General features: G+C 35.8%; 1 protein-coding gene across 1 annotated transcript; it reads right to left on the bottom strand.

The window, feature by feature from the left end:
- Positions 1 to 817: 817 nt before the first annotated feature.
- Positions 818 to 18,821, bottom strand: LOC119774598. Its single transcript, XM_038272146.1, has 4 exons — positions 18,525 to 18,821; positions 11,281 to 12,989; positions 6,259 to 6,265; positions 818 to 3,743 (listed from the first exon to the last, which is right to left on the bottom strand). Exons 2-4 carry the CDS (start codon positions 12,980 to 12,982, stop codon positions 1,157 to 1,159), a joined length of 4,296 nt encoding a protein of 1,431 aa, XP_038128074.1. The 5' UTR covers positions 12,983 to 12,989; positions 18,525 to 18,821; the 3' UTR covers positions 818 to 1,156.
- Between the last annotated feature and the right edge of the window lie 969 nt (positions 18,822 to 19,790).

Below are 19,790 nucleotides of genomic sequence, written 5' to 3'. Positions count from 1 at the left end.
TAATGTATGAATATAATATACAAGTTTCACTTTTTAAATGGAATTACTGAAATCAATCTACTTTTTCATGATATTCTAATTTTATGACCAGCACCTGTGTATATATATATATATATATATATATATATATATATATATAATATATATATATATATATATATATATATATATATATATATACACACATCCAACTACACAATATAATAAAGATAAAAAAATAAGAATAAAAAGAGATAAAATATATACACATATAACTCTTCTGTATATATGAGATAGAATATATATACATATAGCTCTTCTGTATATATATAGAATGTTAAAAAGTTTTTTTTTTTAAATGTTAAAAAAAGAAATTCACAAGTCTAAGTTATTAAAAAAATCTAACAAAGCATTAACAATGGACAGCAAATGGAGGGAACAACAATGCATGCGCTTTACATGCATGACACTTCCTGTTTACTGTTCTTTCTGACTGTGTATATCCGCCCAGAATATCTCCTCAGCCTCCAGCATTGTACCAATGCTTCCTTTGTTGCAGCGATGACAGCAGATGTTGTTGTATGTTTTCACCTGACTTTCAAACGTACTAACCCTCCACCCATGAATTTTCAGAGTTTCTTCCTAGATCTGCTCTTTTAAAACAGGTTTGCACCTGTTTTATAATCTTCTGAAAAACCACCCCACAATGTGTAGTGCTGAGTCCTCCATTTCCATTTATGATGAAAAATCTTGTTTTGTGTTTAAAAAAAATCTAATATTTGATGAAAAAACTTTAGACATTAAATTAAATTTGTTCATGTTTTACCTTTAATGAAAAGAAATAAGAAATTATTTACAGCAAAGAAATATTTCAGAAATACAAGCCAATAAATGTAAAATTATAATTAAGTAGAAGAACATGCAATTGTTCGTCAAAAAACACAGATTTATATAGATGGAGTGAAATAAATATATACTCATACATTTCCAACACAATCTTTGAAAAACAAAGAAACATTTCACTTGATTTCAAAGGAGATGTGCACAAAAATAATAAAACCAAAAAAAAAGAAGCCAATACAAGTGTTGAGTTGGGATGCAACACTGTTTAACTTTGTGTGAGGAATTGCTGATAATATCCAGTTGGGGGAAATGCAAAATATTTTAATCATCAAAATTATCGTAAAAGACCTTGAGTTTCTGCCTCCTGCACAGGCTTCAGGATTACGTCTCTTCTGTAGGAAAAATGAGTGAGTTTGATAGGTCTGTAATTCCTTCTTTCTCTTTGCTGCAGCAGCTTATAAAGAGAAACTGTGAGTTTAGCCAGCACCAGTGAGTAGGTGATCTCCACAACAAGCAGAGATGTGTAGATTATCATCCATGTTTTGCACTCTTGAACTTTTCTGCTGATGTGATGAACATAGGGAGTATTTAACTCTGGAGTGCAGGTGAATTTGAAACGATTTGGAGCAATAGAAGTCTCTGGTTGAGTGGTTGTTGGAAGGGTTGTCCTCAGCATGGTTGTTGGAGATGTTGTGTGTGTAGTTGTGGTCAGCGTGGTGGTAGTTCTATAGGGAGTTGTAGTTAGTGAAGTTGAGTGTGTAGTTGTGAGTGGAGTTGTTAATGTGGTGGTTGTCAAAAGTGTTGTTTTTACAGTAGTTGTGAGTTTAGTTGTTAAAGCTGTAGTTTTTAGTGTGGTCGTTGGTTTGGCTGTTGTGGTGAGGGGTGTAGTTGTGGTGGTGGTTGGAGTGGTGGTCATAACAGAAGTTGTGATCATTGTTGTTGTTGTTGTTGGTAACATGGTATGGTATGTTGGCGCCATAGTTGTTTGTCCTATGGTGGAAGTAGCCGTGGTTGATGGTGTTGTTGTGGATGATGTAGTGGTTTTGAGGATTGTAGTGGTTTGTTGTGTTGTTGTGGGTGTAGTGGTTGGCAAAGTGGTGGTGGGTCTTGTAGTGTGCAGTGCAGTTGTTGGTGTTGTTAGGACTGTTGTTGGTATTGTGGTGAGTAAGGTGGTGGTAGCCACAGTAGTTGTAGGTGTTGTTGTTAGGATTGTTGCTGGTATTGTGGTGAGTAAGGTGGTGGTAGCCACAGTAGTTGTAGGTGTTGTTGTTAGGATTGTTGCTGGTATTGTGGTGAGTAAGGTGGTGGTAGCCACAGTAGTTGTAGGTGTTGTCGTTAGGATTGTTGTTGGTATTGTGGTGAGTAAGGTGGTGGTAGCCACAGTAGTTGTAGGTGTTGTTGTTAGGATTGTTGTTGGTATTGTGGTGAGTAAGGTGGTGGTAGCCACAGTAGTTGTAGGTGTTGTTGTGAGGACTGTTGTTGGTATTGTGGTGAGTAAGGTGGTGGTAGCCACAGTAGTTGTAGGTGTTGTTGTTAGGACTGTTGTTGGTATTGTGGTGAGTAAGGTGGTGGTTGTGGGTGGAAGGGTGGGGCAAATTAACTGATCCCTGTTTAACAATTGGATTTGCTGTCCTTTTAAATGTTCTGGATGTTCACAGAGCACTTCCGATTTGACTTTAGCCCCATTGTTTATTATCCAGAGGTACAAGTCTATCAGATTGCAATCACATTGCCATGGGTTGCCACTAAGGTAGAGCTTTTTAAGTTTGGTCAACGACTCAAATACATCCCCAGGAAGTGTCCTTAGACTGTTGTTGGCAAGCTTGACTGTGGACAATAATCCAAGGTTTTCAAACATTTGTGCATCCAATGACTGTATCATATTGTTTTGGACATTAAGCTCAGTGAGCCTCTCAAGGCCATCAAAGTAATCAGAAGACAACTTCACAAACTGATTTCCAGAGAGATCTAACTTCTTAACTCTCTTCAAGGAGCTGAAGATTCCCTTAGGAAGAGTGCTGAGATTGTTTTTTTGGAGGCTGAGCTCAGTCATGTCATTCATTTCCCCAAAAAGAACTGGTGGAAGGTTCGTCAGCTGATTATTCTTTAAGGTTAAAATTTTAAGCTTAGGAAAGCCAACAAAATATTTTTCAGGTAAACTGGTTAGAAGATTACTCTCTAATTCCAATTTAAAAATCTTATTTTTATGTGGAAACAGATTTGGTGACAGTTCTTTGATCTTGTTTCCTTGCAAACTTACTTCCCTTAAGTCCGGTAAGTTTGTGAAAAGATCCTCTGGTATTGTAGTCAGTTGGTTTTCATAAAGTCGTAGAGTATTCAGTTTTTTCAGGTTTGAGAACCAGCTTGTGGAGACTGCAGTGAGATTATTTTTACCCAATTGAAGCTTTTCAAGATTGACAAGATCGTCAAATGTTTGGTCTTCAATGAATTCTATTCTATTTCCTTGCAGCTGTAGATCTTCTAAATGATTTAAACCATCAAACAATCCTTTCTCAAGTCTAACAAACTGATTAAACTTTAAAATAATTGTGTCCAGGAGGCTGTTGTCTTTAAACAAACCCAGAGGCACTGAAGTCAATGGATTATTGGAGATCTCAAGACTTCTTAGATTTACCAAACCATTAAATCCTCCAGGCTCAATTGCTGATATTTTTGTGCCCATGAAAACCACTTTCACAAGCTCTGGATGTCCAGTAAAAGCTCCATTGGGGATCTCTGTAATACGGCTTGACACAAAAAAGACCTCTGTCACACCAGCTCTAAGAGTTTGGGGGATTTCTGTTGTAGAATGGTCGAAAACTATCTGATGGTCTTCTTCAGCAATTTCAATCACCAAAAAATCCATAATCAGTAAAAACAGAAAGAAAGCAGTGATCTCTCCGTTCAACATTCTTGACATTCTGCAAAAATTAAAGGAAGGAAGAAAGTAAACAAAAAACTGAAAATATATATAATTCCCTACATTATGTGACTAAAATATGGAGGACATACATATTTTTTCACATACTAGGTTAAGTATAACAAAAGAGATACAGACTCATACATTAAAGCTGCAAACTGATGGATTGCTTTATAAAGCTGAAGAAGGGGGGTTTATGTATATTCCTTTTATTTGTTTTTATTGTGAATTGCCCAAACAATAAATATTAGCATGTAAATATGTGATACTATAGCCAGATGACTAATCTCAATTGCAAGTCTCTCTGTTAGGTTGGTATCAACCATTTAACAAGAAAAACAATATAAAAATAGATAAGTTGATGTAATACATTATTATAACTATAAAATATACACAAAACCATGCTAATTGTACACATAATTGACTGTTATTTTAGAAAAAAATGTTTTTTATTAAACTTTTTTTATTTATGGTCAGTAAGTTGAGAGTTAACTAATAGATAAAGTTAAAGCATTAAATATGTTACATAAAGGAACTGTCTGCTTGTGCTGATAAAACCTATTATCCTTCATATAAAACAGGTTCTTTCCTTACCTTAATACTTTTGTGCCAAAAATAAAACCATAAGGAAACACAAATAAGTGTTGTCTTCTCAACAAAAAACACAAGCAACTAGAGCTTCAAGGGTTAAAGACATGTGTGGTTGGGTGTAACCAACCTCTGGAGCCTGAGATAAGAGCAGGGCCAGTTGTTTACTCCAAATCTTTGCCGCTTGGTGCCAGGACGACTTAATTTCAAGAGCCAACTGGCATAATTAACAGTAATCAAACACTTGTTATAATTGCCTTCCATGTTTTGATCACAAGGTATCTTGCTTTTTTTATCTGTACTTTATCCACACTCATTGGTTCAGTGATTTGCTGGAGTCAGCTTTGTGTAATAAATGTAAAAAAGACACTTCAGACTGGAAAATCTCTTTGCCGTGGTTACAGACAGTTTTTGGTTTGACATCTTTTATTAGAAGCAACATTTCTATTTAAGAAGTTGAAACTGTGTCTTTTTTTCTCATTGGTCTTGAAAATATCCATTTTTAAATCTCTTTGTGACCAATTGTGTGTCTGTATCTGTATTAAGAGCCAACGAGCTAAGGAAATTAAAATTAATAATAATAAAAAAATCTTATAGCACATGAATAGACACTAATGACACATGAATGTGGCTGTTAGTTCACCTTGATTATAGTCTAATTTAAAAAAAACAAATGAAATGGGTAATTTTTGAATTTTTGAAAAAATGAGAAGCCATTGCCTAGTACAGCTCCAGGAAGCAAAACTTTAAACATCCACTAATTTCTTTCAGTTTAAATGATGTTATCTCCAGCATCCTGATTGCTGTTCCTAACTTCCTCAGCATTGAATTCTGAACATTCAACCTCAACATCCTTTTGCTTGGTCTTGTATTTGCATGCAATGCAGTCTACCAAATGTAGGTTCTAAAATAGTACTTTTAATTCCCTCCACTGAACACTGTTGTAGTGGCCGGAGTTTAAAAAAAAAATTAAGATTCAAAGAATATTAATACATGTAGACAAATATGCCATATGCTGAATATTTCAGTGAAACAACCCCATTCATATGCAAATAAGACACAAAGAAGTACAATGGATATAAAAAATCTACACACCCCTGTTGGGTATTCGTGATGTAAAAAAATGACAGCAATACAAATGATTTCACAATTTTTGCAACCATTTATTTGACCTTTAACCTGTACAATGTATTTGAAAAACACTCTAAAGCCCTTAAGGCGTTGCTGTATGATATATTCAAGAAAAAAAAGAAGAAGAAAAAACTTGAATTAATGAAGATATTTCTAAATTTTTCAATATCCCAGAGAGAAACAGAGGAAATTGATGAAACCTCTTTGATATGTGATTTAAATGACAAGTACTGATGAAAAATAACCCCATTGTTTTTTTTAAACTATATTATATAAGATCTATTTAAACCCCTCTAAATGAGGTGACTGACTAATCAACTTGTTTTTGAAAAAACTCTGTTCCAAAGACTATACTTTCTGTTTTGTCCACATTCAAAGCCAGAAAGCTTAGAGTCATCCAGATTCTTATATCATCAAGACATGCTTTTAGTCTATTCAAGGAATAATTTCATCAGGATTTATGGACAAATATATCCGAGTATTTTTTAGCATAACAGAGGAAATAAATCCCATGCTTTCTAATAATTATACCAATTGGGAGCATATATACTGTAAAGTAAAGAGAATAACTGAAATCTATCAGGATCACCACCATGTTTCTCTGTAAATATTATTTTTTTTTTGGTGAAGAGTGGAAAAACACAACTTTTCGATTTAAGTTCAAAAAGTTCAATCTGGGTTCCATCAGACAATAACACATTTTCCCTAATGTGCTTGGAGGATTTTAGATGTATTTTTGCAAGATTTAGCTTGGATGTTTTTCTTTGTGAGATAAGGCTTTTGTGTTGCCAACTTACCCCATAGCTAGACATATGAAAAAAATGGCAGAGTGGTGTCCGATGTACTTGCCAGTACTTCCTAGAAATTTCTGCAGCACCTTTAGGTTTGCTGTTTGTCTCTTGGCCGCCTCCGTGCTCAGTTCTGTCTCCCCTTGTCTGTTCTGTTCTTGGTAATGTCACTATTGTGCAATATTTTCTCCACTTCACAATGATGGTCTACACTGTGTTTCATGGTATATTCAATTCCTTGGAAATTAAAATCAAGCCTTCACCACATTAATATCTTTAAATAATCAGATTCCTCTCATGCTTTGGAAGCTCTCTACAGACTATGGCTTTTGTTGGAAGATGTGGCCGCAAAAATGTCGGGAAAACCCAATAACAGCTGAACTTCATTTGGGTATTGATCAGAGGCCCTTTAATTGAGGAAATATGTGTGCTGACTATGCACAGCCACATCCCCAGTCAGGACCAGAAATCAACTTTTTTTGGCTACCAGCCATTGTGGCAGGTGGATTGTGAAATCAAAGCTGGCACCTTCCACAGTGGTTTTTTTACCAGCCCATTTTTTATGCCTAAAATAATAGTGAGTGAAACAACATGGTTGTTGAACTTGTATAGGATGCACATTAAAACACTGCTTGGTTATTGACCAACTTAATCTCAGTTATGAATAAACCTACGCAATGACAACTGTATCCCGCCTGAAGTGACTAGCATTTCGAAAATTACAGAAATACAAATAGCCAATCATTTCAATGATGGTCTCACTTATAAAGGTAACATCCAGATGGAAATCTAATTAACCGTATACATGTTTCTTTGTCACTGTTTGTATTCGCGTTTAACTTTTTTTTAAAAGTCCTAACATTACATTATTATCCAAATTTATTTTCCCCATCAAGAAAAGTCTAATATTTTGATTGAATAACATTTAGGCAAACAACAAAGACAACAATCATAACAATAATGTGAAATAAACGGAACCCAAACCGCATATCAATGTTATATCAAGGTCATGCAACGATTGAAAAACCCTTATAAAGAGCAAAGAGTGACTTCTCAAAAGAAGAGTAGAAGGCACCGGTCCTTACCTCTGCTTCCTCAACATCCTCCACCATTGCAGCATCTGGTTTTCCATAACGTCTGGTGTGTTGTTGCTTTCTCAGAGCTATGCATACGGCAATCCCAACAGTACATCTCATCTGTTGCAACACAAGCCAATCTCCAGTCTTGCCATCGCCTTCCTACTTCATATTAACACATTGTGTCCTCCTCATGCCAGTAATATGTCGACACATTTTGTGTTAAAAATCCCAGTAAAGACGGGTGCTTACCTAACAAAATAATAGGCTACATGGTTGATCAACAATTGTTCAGCATTGCATGTTTTCTTAGTGGTTAATTGCCAACCTTGCAGGTAGATTGACAGTTACGCCCGCTAATCTCAAAAGTTGCCAGCATGTGGTGGGTGCCAAATTCATGCCCTATCCCCAGTTATAAAAGGGTGGGCATACTTGTCAACCACATTATTTCAAATGTTTATTTTTACCTCAACCCTCTGAAGGATTTGTGCTTGTTTTTCGGTTATATTGTACAGCTTATAGGTTACATCCAAAGCTTGAAAATGTTTTGAATTTATTTGCCTTGATGTGATTTTTTAAGAAAATCAAATCCTGTCGTTTAAACAGGGGCATGTAGACTTTATATATCCACTTTACCTTGAATAAACAGGAGTTTAAAAGTTGACTTTCACCTGTAACCAGTCCTAAATTGGAAATAATCTTTTTATCTTTATCCTATTATGGCCTTTTTATGGAAGTATAAGAAATTTAGATCATAATTTAGTCATTTTAGATTGAAGTTAGTTCCATTTTTCTAAAGTGTTGATAATGCGATATGTATTTAATGTGAAATGCATTAAAACATAAAGCCGGACATACCAGGTGGTTCTGAGTTATTATGAATAAAACAGGCTCATTTTTAAAACAAATATCTGGCATTTAGTAGAACCACAGCAGGCCTCTGACTAACATCTAGTACAAACCCGTCTCTGTGTGGTGACTTCAGATGGAAAGAGTTTGCTCAACAATGTATAATGGATATGGATTGAAACATTGTTGTTCCAGAACATCTAGTGTGGAACTGGTTTCTGTGATTTAACTTTAAATGAAAATGATTTTCAAATAAATCCTCCACAGCTGTTACAAGAAATAATTTTTCATATTCTTAAAGGTATTGCTAACAACACCACCCACCCTTTACTACCAGGGTTGTCAGATCTGCCTCTTTCCAGTCCAAAAGCAAATGTAAAACCCCACCACCTCTATGAATAAACATTAACATACATTCCTCTAAAACATATGTTAAAACCATAAAACGATGTAACACTTAATACAAATTAATATTTTTAAAATTTCTCTTCTTCTCAAAATGTTACAGGTACAGATGAGATGTACACTCACCGGCCACTTTATTAGGTACCCCATGCTAGTAACGGGTTGGACCCCCTTTTGCCTTCAGAACTGCCTCAATTCTTGGTGGCATAGATTCAACAAGGTGCTGGAAGCATTCCTCAGGGAGTTTGGTCCATATTGACATGATGGCATCACACAGTTGCAGCAGATTTGTCGGCTGCACATCCATGATGCGAATCTCCCGTTCCACCACATCCCAAAGATGCTCTATTGGATTGAGATCTGGTGACTGTGGAGGCCATTTGAGTACAGTGAACTCATTGTCATGTTCAAGAAACCAGTCTGAGATGATTCCAGCTTTATGACATGGCGCATTATCCTGCTGAAAGTAGCCATCAGAAGTTGGGTACATTGTGGTCATAAAGGGATGGACATGGTCAGCAACAATACTCAGGTAGGCTGTGGCGTTGCAACGATGCTCAATTGGTACCAAGGGGCCCAAAGAGTGCCAAGAAAATATTCCCCACACCATGACACCACCACCACCAGCCTGAACCGTTGATACAAGGCAGGATGGATCCATGCTTTCATGTTGTAGACGCCAAATTCTGACCCTACCATCCGAATGTCGCAGCAGAAATCGAGACTCATCAGACCAGGCAACATTTTTCCAATCTTCTATTGTCCAATTTCCATGAGCTTGTGCAAATTGTAGCCTCAGTTTCCTGTTCTTAGCTGAAAGGAGTGGCACCCGGTGTGGTCTTCTGCTGCTGTAGCCCATCTGCCTCAAAGTTCGACGTACTGTGCGTTCAGAGATGCTCTTCTGCCCACCTTGGTTGTAACGGGTGGTTATTTGAGTCACTGTTGCCCTTCTATCAGCTCAAACCAGTCTGGCCATTCTCCTCTGACCTCTGGCATCAACAAGGCATTTCCGCCCACAGAACTGCCGCTCACTGGATGTTTTATCTTTTTCGGACCATTCTCTGTAAACCCTAGAGATGGTTGTGCGTGAAAATCCCAGTAGATCAGCAGTTTCTGAAATACTCAGACCAGCCCTTCTGGCACCAACAATCATGCCACGTTCAAAGTCACTCAAATCACCTTTCTTCCCCATACTGATGCTCGCTTTGAACTGCAGGAGATTGTCTTGACCATGTCTACATGCCTAAATGCACTGAGTTGCCACCATGTGATTGGCTGCTTAGAAATTAAGTGTTAACAAGCAGTTTGACAGGTGTACCTAATAAAGTGGCCGGTGAGTGTAGAGTGCTCCAACTTTTCCTTATCTCATTTGACCAACTTCACCTACTTTTAAGCAGTTCAGAATCCTTAGGAAACTTAAAGGAGCAGGTGCATCTATATGGGGGCTGAAGGAAAAAGCTGCAACAAAATGAAGTCATGGCTTTATTTTAATCCATGAAAATTTAGCAGCTGTCCTTAATGAAATCACAGTTCGAGCTCTCACTTATTCCCCATAAATGTCACTTCTGCTTTCTCCCTCAGTCACTGAGCACTGCTAAAGTCCTCTGAATGGCAGTGCTTTTTTGATAAAAACTATTTACTCTGGCTCCCTTGAAATAATTGCATTGATCATCAGTAGTAAGGTTCTAGTCTACAAAAAATACTAGAAAATATGAACATCAACACTTATCAACACATCAACACTTTTATCAACAATAATTAAAGACTACAAAAAATAAAATCCTGGAGGGATATGTATTTTAAGGTCTTACATCTTCAGGCAAAATAGTTTCATAATTCTAGTAAAATACTTATTTCCCATATTTTGCTTTAAACAGAAAGATTTACGTTTATGTGTTTATCTTTTGAGGCAAGCAAGTCTCAAATACTTTATTCCCAGTCCCCTTTACAATTAAATAAGACTAAAGTTAATTAGATTTTAATTAATCTACTTCTTATGTTTTGTTCCCTTTTCATTAATTAGCAAAAATCGCCATTTTTAGCAAATTCCTTTATTCATTCTCTATGAGCTTTTGTTTTTCCTTTCACTTTTTGTCCAGAACAAAGTTCACCATAGAAAACTTTGACACACAATGTTTTCCTACAAAATGAACAAAGCCTGTTACACACAGAGCTTTTTTCAGTCAGGCTGATTTATTGTGTAGATTATTTTTCTTGTTGTTCTTTAAGATGATCCTTTTACTGCTATATGGTTTACAAGGTTGAGCATGGTAACAATATTGAGAAGCAGATTGTAACACAGTGAAGAAAGTTGCATCTTTCTTCAGGATACAGAAGGTCTTAAGATAGTGGAGTCAGATTAACACCATTATGTAACAAGAGTTAAACTGTTTTCTAAAACCATTGTTATTTGAGAAATCAGCATCAAATTATTGCCAAGTACAGAAAAACACTGGGTTCATATTATTACAGGAAGCTGCAGGTTTGTCTCAACATAATTTGTCTTTTTACCGTTAGACGATGACACATTTATTTTCTTATAATTTCTAAATCACATAACAGAACACAAATACAAACTGACAGTGCCGCCTTTGAGGATCTACAATCAACTCTGCGTTCTTTGAGAAACCATGTTGAAAATTCAACATTTTTGCTGTAAAAGTCTCTGATTGTGCATCATGTTTTTGCGATCTGATCTAAAGCACTGAATTACGATTCCGTTGGCTTATATTTTCATTCCCTCTCCTGTTTCCTTTCCAGCAAACACAACCAATGATGACTAAACTGATGATGACAGTAGAAACTACTGCAAGTGCAATTAGAGTTACAGAAATATCAAAACTCTTTTTATTTTCTTCCTCTCCACCCTTGGTCACATTCTCCTGTTCTGAGGTTGGCGTGGTCTTTATTCCCGTCGATGGAGTGCTTCGTTTGGGTGGATGTGTATGGGGTCTCCTTCTCCTCTCAGTCGAGGTCAAAATAGGCGCTTCAGAAGGGCTTAATGGCATCAGATTTTCATCTGTAAGCAAGGCAATTACCTCACCTTTTAGGCTGGAAGGACTCTCGCATAAAACAAGAGTTTGGTTAACCTTAGAGGGGTGTTGTCTGAGCCAATCCCTCAGAGGTGAAATGCCTTTGTCACATCTCCAGGGGTTCTGCTGTAATATGACATACTTTGCTTTACTTAGTGCATCTAGACTATACTGTGGTAAGTTAGAAAGTGAGTTGTTTCGCAGGTCTATCTCTCCCAGGTTGTTTAGACCCTCAAGGAAACCCAATGGAAGGGAGGCAAGGAAGTTGTGCTCCAATGATATGTTGACCAGACTGGGCAAATGTTCAAACGTCTTGGCTTGGAGAGTTGTAAGTAGATTGGTGTGCAGTGACACCTCCCCAAGGTTTGTCAAACCTCTAAAGGCGCCGTCAGATACAAAGCTGATGTGGTTTCGACTGAGCACCAGAAGACGTAAGTGAGTCAGGTTCCTGAAGGTGTCGTCATCAATACGGCTCAGTTTGTTGTCATACAGCCACAGCTCCTGCAGGGCCATTGGACCGAAGATCCCTGGACTCAGACTTTCTAGATTGTTCTCATACAGAGAAATGTGAGAAAGAAGAGGCAAATTAAGGAAGATTCCTTGCGGAAGTGATGTCAGCCTGTTGTTGGAAACAAACAATTTCTGTAGCTTCAGAGTTTTTAGAAATAAATCTCTGTGGAGATGAGTGATTAGATTGTCCTGTAGAGTTAATTCCTCCAGATTTGCAAGGTCATCCAGACTCCCTACAGGAACTTCATTAAGCTTGTTTTTGTTAAGGCGCAAGGTTTTTAATTCAGAAAGACCCTTGAATGTCTCACTGAATATTTGAGTAACATTATTCCCAGCAATTGATAAGTACTGCAGCTTTGTTAGGCGATGAAAGCTTTGCGCAGGTATATGAGTGATTTCATTCGTGCCCAAGTCAAGTTGTTGTAGCTCTGTTAACTGGGAAAACAACCTTGGCTGGATTGCATAGAGCTTGTTGTTTCTCAGAATCAAAATCTGAAGTTTTTGGAGACTTTGGAACAACATCTCAGATAGATCCTGTATTTCAGTCTTAGATATTCCCATAGATTCAATGTTTAACGTGTCATTGAATGTGCCAGGGTGAATTTCCCTCAAAGATGTGTCCAAAATTACAAACTTTTTAAGACTATCTGAGAAATCATTGAGATCCTCAGCTTTAAGAGAGTAGAATTTACATTCACGAAAGTTGATAAAGGTGGTAGATGACGGCACCGCTGTAGGGAAGTCAGAGAGGCCAGTGCATAGGACATTTGTTTCTTTACATAGGCATCCATTTGGGCAAGACCAAACAGCAGCACCAAGAGAGCAGAGTAGTAGCAGCAATGAAGTTATTGGCACATCCATTGTGGTCCTACAACAAACAAAGGAAACATGTTAAAGCAGGAGAAAATAATGATTGATGCAACAGCTATTTTTAAATTCAAGTGTCCCTTATTAATTATTTTGCAATAAAGTATACATCCCTTCAATAATAGTCTAACAGGATCATTACTATAAAATATGATGGATGGATGGATGGATGGATGGATGGATGGATGGATGGATGGATGGATGGATGGATGGATGGATGGATGGACTGATGGATGGATGGATGGATGACCCTTCTTGCCATGCAGTAGTTTTATAGTCTTTTTCTGGGAAGAAAAAGAAAGAAATGCAGTTTTAGGTATACATTGAACAGGAAGTCTGTTGTTGGGTGGGTTCACATAAACAGATGGGTTAAATTATGCAACTGTAAAATATCTTGAAAGGAAACAACCTGACTTATTTTGCCATTTGTTGCTCGTTTTGTTTTATTTGTGCAAAGAAGTTAATATTAAGGCTAGGGCTAAAGGTTTTTAATGAATAAAAACAATTAGTTTTTCATGCTGTAGGTTTTTGTGTGAACAAAGCAGTTGGAGCAGTTGGAAAAGATGGTAGATCAAAAGAAAATAAATATTTTGAAAATATGTGGAAAGATTATTTTTTTATGCTTTGGTCTATTCTTTACTAGACAAACTTTAAAGTAAATTACTCTGTGAGCATTTTATTGAGTGGAAAAAGATTAATAGCATTTATATTTAGGGATCATATAAATCAGGGGTTCTCAAATGTCTCCATTCTGGGGCCCTTCATAATCATCATAAACTTTTTTCTAAGAGCTGTGAGACTAGCCACAGCTGAAACAAAGTACTGAACAATAAAAACAATAAAATGAACAACTAGAAAACTAGAAGGCAAAGCCTTGAAATATTTTGTTGACAGTTTTCTCAAAGAAGAGCCTGCAAAACAAAACATTTTAAGAAATCCAAAAAATTAGGAATTCAACTAGTTTTGCTTTTAAAGTTACCAAACTTTTAATGCTATGTAATTGTAATGTTAATTTCTTATTTTTACCAACTTATTTAAAAGTAGCACTCGCTTGGAAAATGTAATGAATAAACTAAAAGTCATTAACTTCATTCTTTTATTCTAGTGCTTATTGTCCCAGCAAATGTGTCATCTATATATGTTTCAGGGACAGGAGCACTGATTTACAAACCTTTGACCTTGCTTCCTCCAAGAACCAAATTAACTCTTACTTTTTCAGTATCCTTTTCCGTATAAAAGGACATTTTTTTTTTTTTTACAGATTTTGAATAAATTTTTTGCATACAAATATGACCTAAAATGTTTTTAACATCCTATTATAGTTGCAATGAATAACAAACCTTTTAACAAACTGTTCAGTAATAAGAAGAGAAATAAATAAACAACGCAAGTATGAGAATTGTGTTGGGGCTGGACTTTTTATCTGTCAGTAGCATACCCATGTCATTGACCATTAGAAGATTATGGTGAGATAAAGGGGGACAAGAGACAGGATCAATTTCATTCCCGCCCATTTACTAACACCAGCTAACTCTCTCTAAAGCTCTCTAAACAGCCAATCAGATGGGGTATGCAAACGCCACACTAATCCCACTAAGTTTGACCAATGAAGATCACAAAAAACTTATGATGATGAAATAAAGGAATAAAAAAATTTAAATAATTAAAAGTATATTTAAATGAATATTTTTTTTAAACTGACATCTAGTTATTTAATGTCATAATATTTTAAATGCACATTATAATATTTATTATCACTTTTAATTATTTATTTGTTTTATTAAATTAATAAATGCTAAATTCAATGATTTAAGGGGACATTTAATAGTACGTACATGTATTTGTTTGATATGGATTTTATTTAAACGGTACATTTACTGTTTAAAAATAAATAGAATTTAGTCTATGGTGCTAAAAATAGAATGATAAGATACCATATTTTTGCATATTTATTTCTGTTTTATTTGTTTTTATTTTCCATCTGATTTTCCGAGGACCTCTAGCATTCCCTTGCAGTCCTTTGGGGCCACTGACCACACTTTGAAAACCCCTTATTTAAAAAATTCCCTAAACAATGCTTTAGATGGGCCAGTATACAACAGTACAGAGAACAACCGATTCCAAACTGATATTATAGCATATAGCACATACTGGGAATTTTACACGCACCCATACAGCACCGCTCATCCACCCGACTCCACAATTACAGTGTGTAGTCTATCTATTAATAAAAAAAAATTGACAAAAGAAACCCCCTGCAAAATGGATGCACTATTAATGTGCCTGTAGCTGTTTCAGATCAGTGAGAAAAGGCATAGTAAATAAATAATCACAGCTGTGATGTAAACTTGGCTCCAAAAGGACTCAGATGAACTTATGCAGAGTTGAATAAGAGAAGCACTCTTAACTGTTCTTTGCTACATAAAAAAATGGAGGTCAGGCTGCAAGAGAGCGTTAGTGTGTCCACTGGGAACCTAAAGCTACAAAAGCACTTGATTAAAGGTAGGAACAGGGGCAGTGTGACTATTTGGGGGATATGTGGTGTCTCATACCTGGAAATGATCAATAATAAATTGCTTGTGAGTTTATTTAAATAAAATCTTGAAAATACAGTGGTTCATATACTTCCACAGAAAACTGTGTTTTACCTAACATGAAAAAAATTTACAAAATGTTTGAGTCTGGGGACCTCATTGAAATAAATGCTCCACCTTTGCACCTTTGGTATGCATGCAGACAGAGTGTGAAATGAATGGAGCAGTCTTCTGACTTTTTTAAAAACTTTGTATAAACAAACTCATATTCAAACTACAGGGCAGAGGAAGTCTGGGCACAGTGGGTGATGAGTTTGGCCAGAAGACAGAGGGAAACCATAATGAGCTTATTGAAATCTTAAGTCAGAGTTATTGCTTCTTTATTTTTTTATTGTCTTTGGTCTTAAATCTTTATTCTTTTCTTTTTGTTGTTTTTTATTAATTCCATGATACCAACATAAGGTAGAATTGAATAGAATAGAACATCAGTTAAATCTCTTTTAATACGGAAATTCTGGTAAGTTTGAAGTTAACAGAAGTTGCTTCCTGACACTTTGAATTTGGCTCATATCAATTTGATTTATAACTTTCTTTGTTCTTTTAAATTTCTGTTCAATAAAACAATTAATCTATAGATTCATAGACAGATCTGTATGTGTCACAGATTTGTATGCCATAGAGGGAAGTAACAACACTTATTTATTTCCACTTAAAGCACTATACCAGAATAAGAACCCTATACCTCTTGATAAGTAGCCATGTGTACAGACTGAGGCCTTTTGCTTTGTGCGAGAGGGAAACATTTGCTGGATCCCACATTTGCCACAGGGTACGATCATTAACTGCTAACAGAGCCAACTCAGTTGATACCTAAATCTTTGCTATGATCAACTTAACATTTTAAAACAAACCACTGAACAATTTCTGTTAGTTTTTAAGAGCTCATTCAATTCTCCTCAAAATTGGAGATGACTTTAAATACATCTTTAAAGCACAAACTTTCCATCTTTTGTATGTTTGTCATTGTTAAAGACAGATTACGTGATTAAGGCTTGAACAGTTCTTTCCTTTTACTAATGGCTTTGGCAGGTTTGGTATAAGGCCTGACTTGTTAAACAAATCCGTCTGTGGCTTGGGGGAGAGAGTCATGAGCCATTTCTCAGTGCCTGGGGAACTTTGGGAAGCTGTTACTTCCTCTCAGAGGGAAAAAACTTTCTAAAAAAGGCTCTAATGAGGTCAGTTGCCAAGTCAGCACTTTTAATTTTCTTTCTAAAAATCCGTTATTGAGAAAGTGACTTGAACTTTGCCATGAAGGGTGGTGAGCAGGGCTCTGGCCATAAACAGACATGTGGCACACAGACTGAAGAACAGTGTAGTTGCTTTGGGTTTGTCAAGCTAAGTAGACCTTGAATTGCAAGTGACTTGGCTGTTATTCTGGTTCTGTTGTTAAGGTGATGGCAAAGGACAGGTTTGGAAGGACAGTTTGTTTTTGTTTCTTTATTAGGTGCCCAAGATACAGATAAATACTTCAGAAGTATGTTTGCATACTATAACATTGCTTTCTTTCTTTCTTTCTTTCTTTCTTTCTTTCTTTCTTTCTTTCTTTCTTTCTTTCTTTCTTTCTTTCTTTCTTTCTTTCTTTCTTTCTTTTTCCCCTTTTTTATTTTTACTCTCTGTTTTTCTTTGTTGAATCAGGGGTTGTCCTATCTGTTTGGTATGTGATGGCATCAGTTTATCAATAACTGAAATTTTATCTCATTCTAATTATGTAATATAATTATTTGCATGATTTTCATTAATTTTTCATCATTCTCTGTTGTTGAAGAGCCAAATGCACTGCAATCAAAAACTAAACAGGTTACATATATAAAGGCTGGAGTGCCTAGTCCTATAAAGTTGGTATACTATATTTTTACTTATTAATTGGGAATATTCATATTATGTAGTTAAATCTTGATGGATTACGGATGGGAATTTGTCAGAAAGTAAAAAACATGATTGAAACTCTATTGGCAACCATGTGATAACAACTAAAATGCATTAACTTGAGATATACATCAATAAATAATCAAAATATAAACTTATAATCTTAAAGTTTTATCTTAATAATCATAAGCAATAAATATGAACAACGGAGCGAGGAAGAGGCATAGATGTGATGGGTATTCTTTTCTGGTGGTTTATTATATTTAGTGCAACCGTGCAAAAGATTCCTTTACAGAATAACTTAGACTTCATAGTTAACATAAACATCCTGTATTAAAATGTCACTCTGACCCATTTCTGTTTGTGCTTTGAACCTGACAGCTTTAAGTTCAGACCAACATTAAGGTGTTCTTATATTGACCCAGCAGCCATTAAAAGGGGTTCAATAAATTAAATGCTTTTCTGAATAAACATATATAATTATGTCAGGTTTACTGGAAAAAAAGAATCAATCGAAAGACAACATGTGATCTTTAACTAGCTTGCTTTTATAATGACACGACAGGTTAGAATCCTGGAAATGCTTCTTTTTTTTTTATGACAGCTAAACCATCTGTTTTCACTTATACCTCTAGTGTGGAAAAATCCAGACCAATTAACAGCATGCCCTCATGGCAAAAGTATTTCAAGTTTTCCTGTTCTTCCACAGCTAGTTTGAAACCAAATGAATTTGTTTCCCAAAAAAAATCAGAGCAAGAAAAACTACCTGATACAAAACACAGACTTTTTTATACTAGGGAAAATTAAGTTAAACAGTTTAAAATATAAAAATAGGTAAGAGTAAGAGTAAAATCTGAGCAGAATATCCAGGTTTTAATCTAATACAAGTCTCTTGCTTTTTATATACCCAAATGTGTTTTATATTTTTACACATCTATATTAATTTATGCTTTAGGGTTGTTTTTACTTCATCAGAAACCTTTAAATCTTTGTTTAAAGCAAGTTCCCCAAGCTGGTCAAAATAATCAGAGATAATTGCTCCATTAAATAGGTGACCATGATTATGCAGTACTTACCCTCAATAGTTTTTGTTGATCAGTAAGCAGTTGAGTCGCTGGCGTGGTCTTTTATGTAAAATAGACTTCTGCTGCTTCGTTAATCCTTTTAAAGTTTTCAGTTCCTTCCAAAGTCTCACACTCTCACATTTCCCAACTCTGCCATCTCATCAGTTTTTTTTTTAAGCCTGCTGTTTAGGCTCTTACTGATTCTGCAGTGGATGCCCTGGAAAAGTAGTGGATTTCTCTCACTCTTTTAAGCTGACCAAGTGGAGGGAAACAAGCCCAACCCAACTGTATAACGCCCTGCCTGAACTGATTTTGCTGGCTGGGCATAGGCTCTGAGGGAGGAGTGATCTGTCCCCCAACTTAGCCTTGTTTTTGTGTTGTAAATATGTGTTTGCAGGGAGGATGCATTTTTTATTTTTTTTTTCAACAATAAGAGGGAGTTTTGTGTGTTTGTGGCATGTGTTATATTTTGGGTGTGTCTGTAACATCTGTTGCAGAAATCTTTGGTAGCTTTTGGTACTGTATGTTAGCACAACACCATAAAGACACTTCTGCTCATGTTGATGCCTACTTGTGCTGTTTAAACAACATGAAGTATTTTTTTTCTCTTCACAATGTTTGAAAATTTTTAAGCCATCTGTAAAATTATGTTAATAAGTTTTTGTTTTATCTTCTCAAGCAATGCTCCAATTGTGTAAAAAGGAAAACTAACATTGTCAAATTTAAAAAATTCTTGCAAAGTTATAAAAAAGCAACTTCAATGCCTTCTTAAAACAGACAAGGGGAATTTTGTTAATGTCATTGCTGCTTTCACTACTCAAACTCTCAACATTAGGACAAAGATAACATGGGTGGAGCTAACGTATGGACAGATGCGGTTTCAAGACACCAAACCAGATGTTGGATATGGTTGTGTCACTATCAAATGCAAGAAAAAATAGCCTTATGTTGTTTCAAGATAGTATTATTTTTATTGTTATATAAATGTTTTATTTTTCTAGATGATGTTACCGGGTTCTACAACCATTACAACCTTCTTACAACCTTCTGAGCTGATTGGGTGAAGCTACACCTATTGCCCGCCTACCAATTTAATTTGAGCCAACCACAGTAACAAAGTAAAAGAAGGATTGTTATGTGTTTGGGAAAGCAGAAATATAGTGAGAATTCAGCTTGTAAGTGAGGTTAGACAAGAGGAAGACATTTGTATTGAATATATACTCATTAAAAACACATATAAAATATTATAAAGCCTAGAAATAATAGATTGGTATTTTA

This window comes from Cyprinodon tularosa, unplaced genomic scaffold (genome assembly GCF_016077235.1).
Source record: "Cyprinodon tularosa strain WSP-4 unplaced genomic scaffold, ASM1607723v1 ctg82, whole genome shotgun sequence".
In the NCBI taxonomy this organism is placed as follows: domain Eukaryota; kingdom Metazoa; phylum Chordata; class Actinopteri; order Cyprinodontiformes; family Cyprinodontidae; genus Cyprinodon; species Cyprinodon tularosa.
This window is presented reverse-complemented; position numbering and strand designations above follow the sequence as displayed.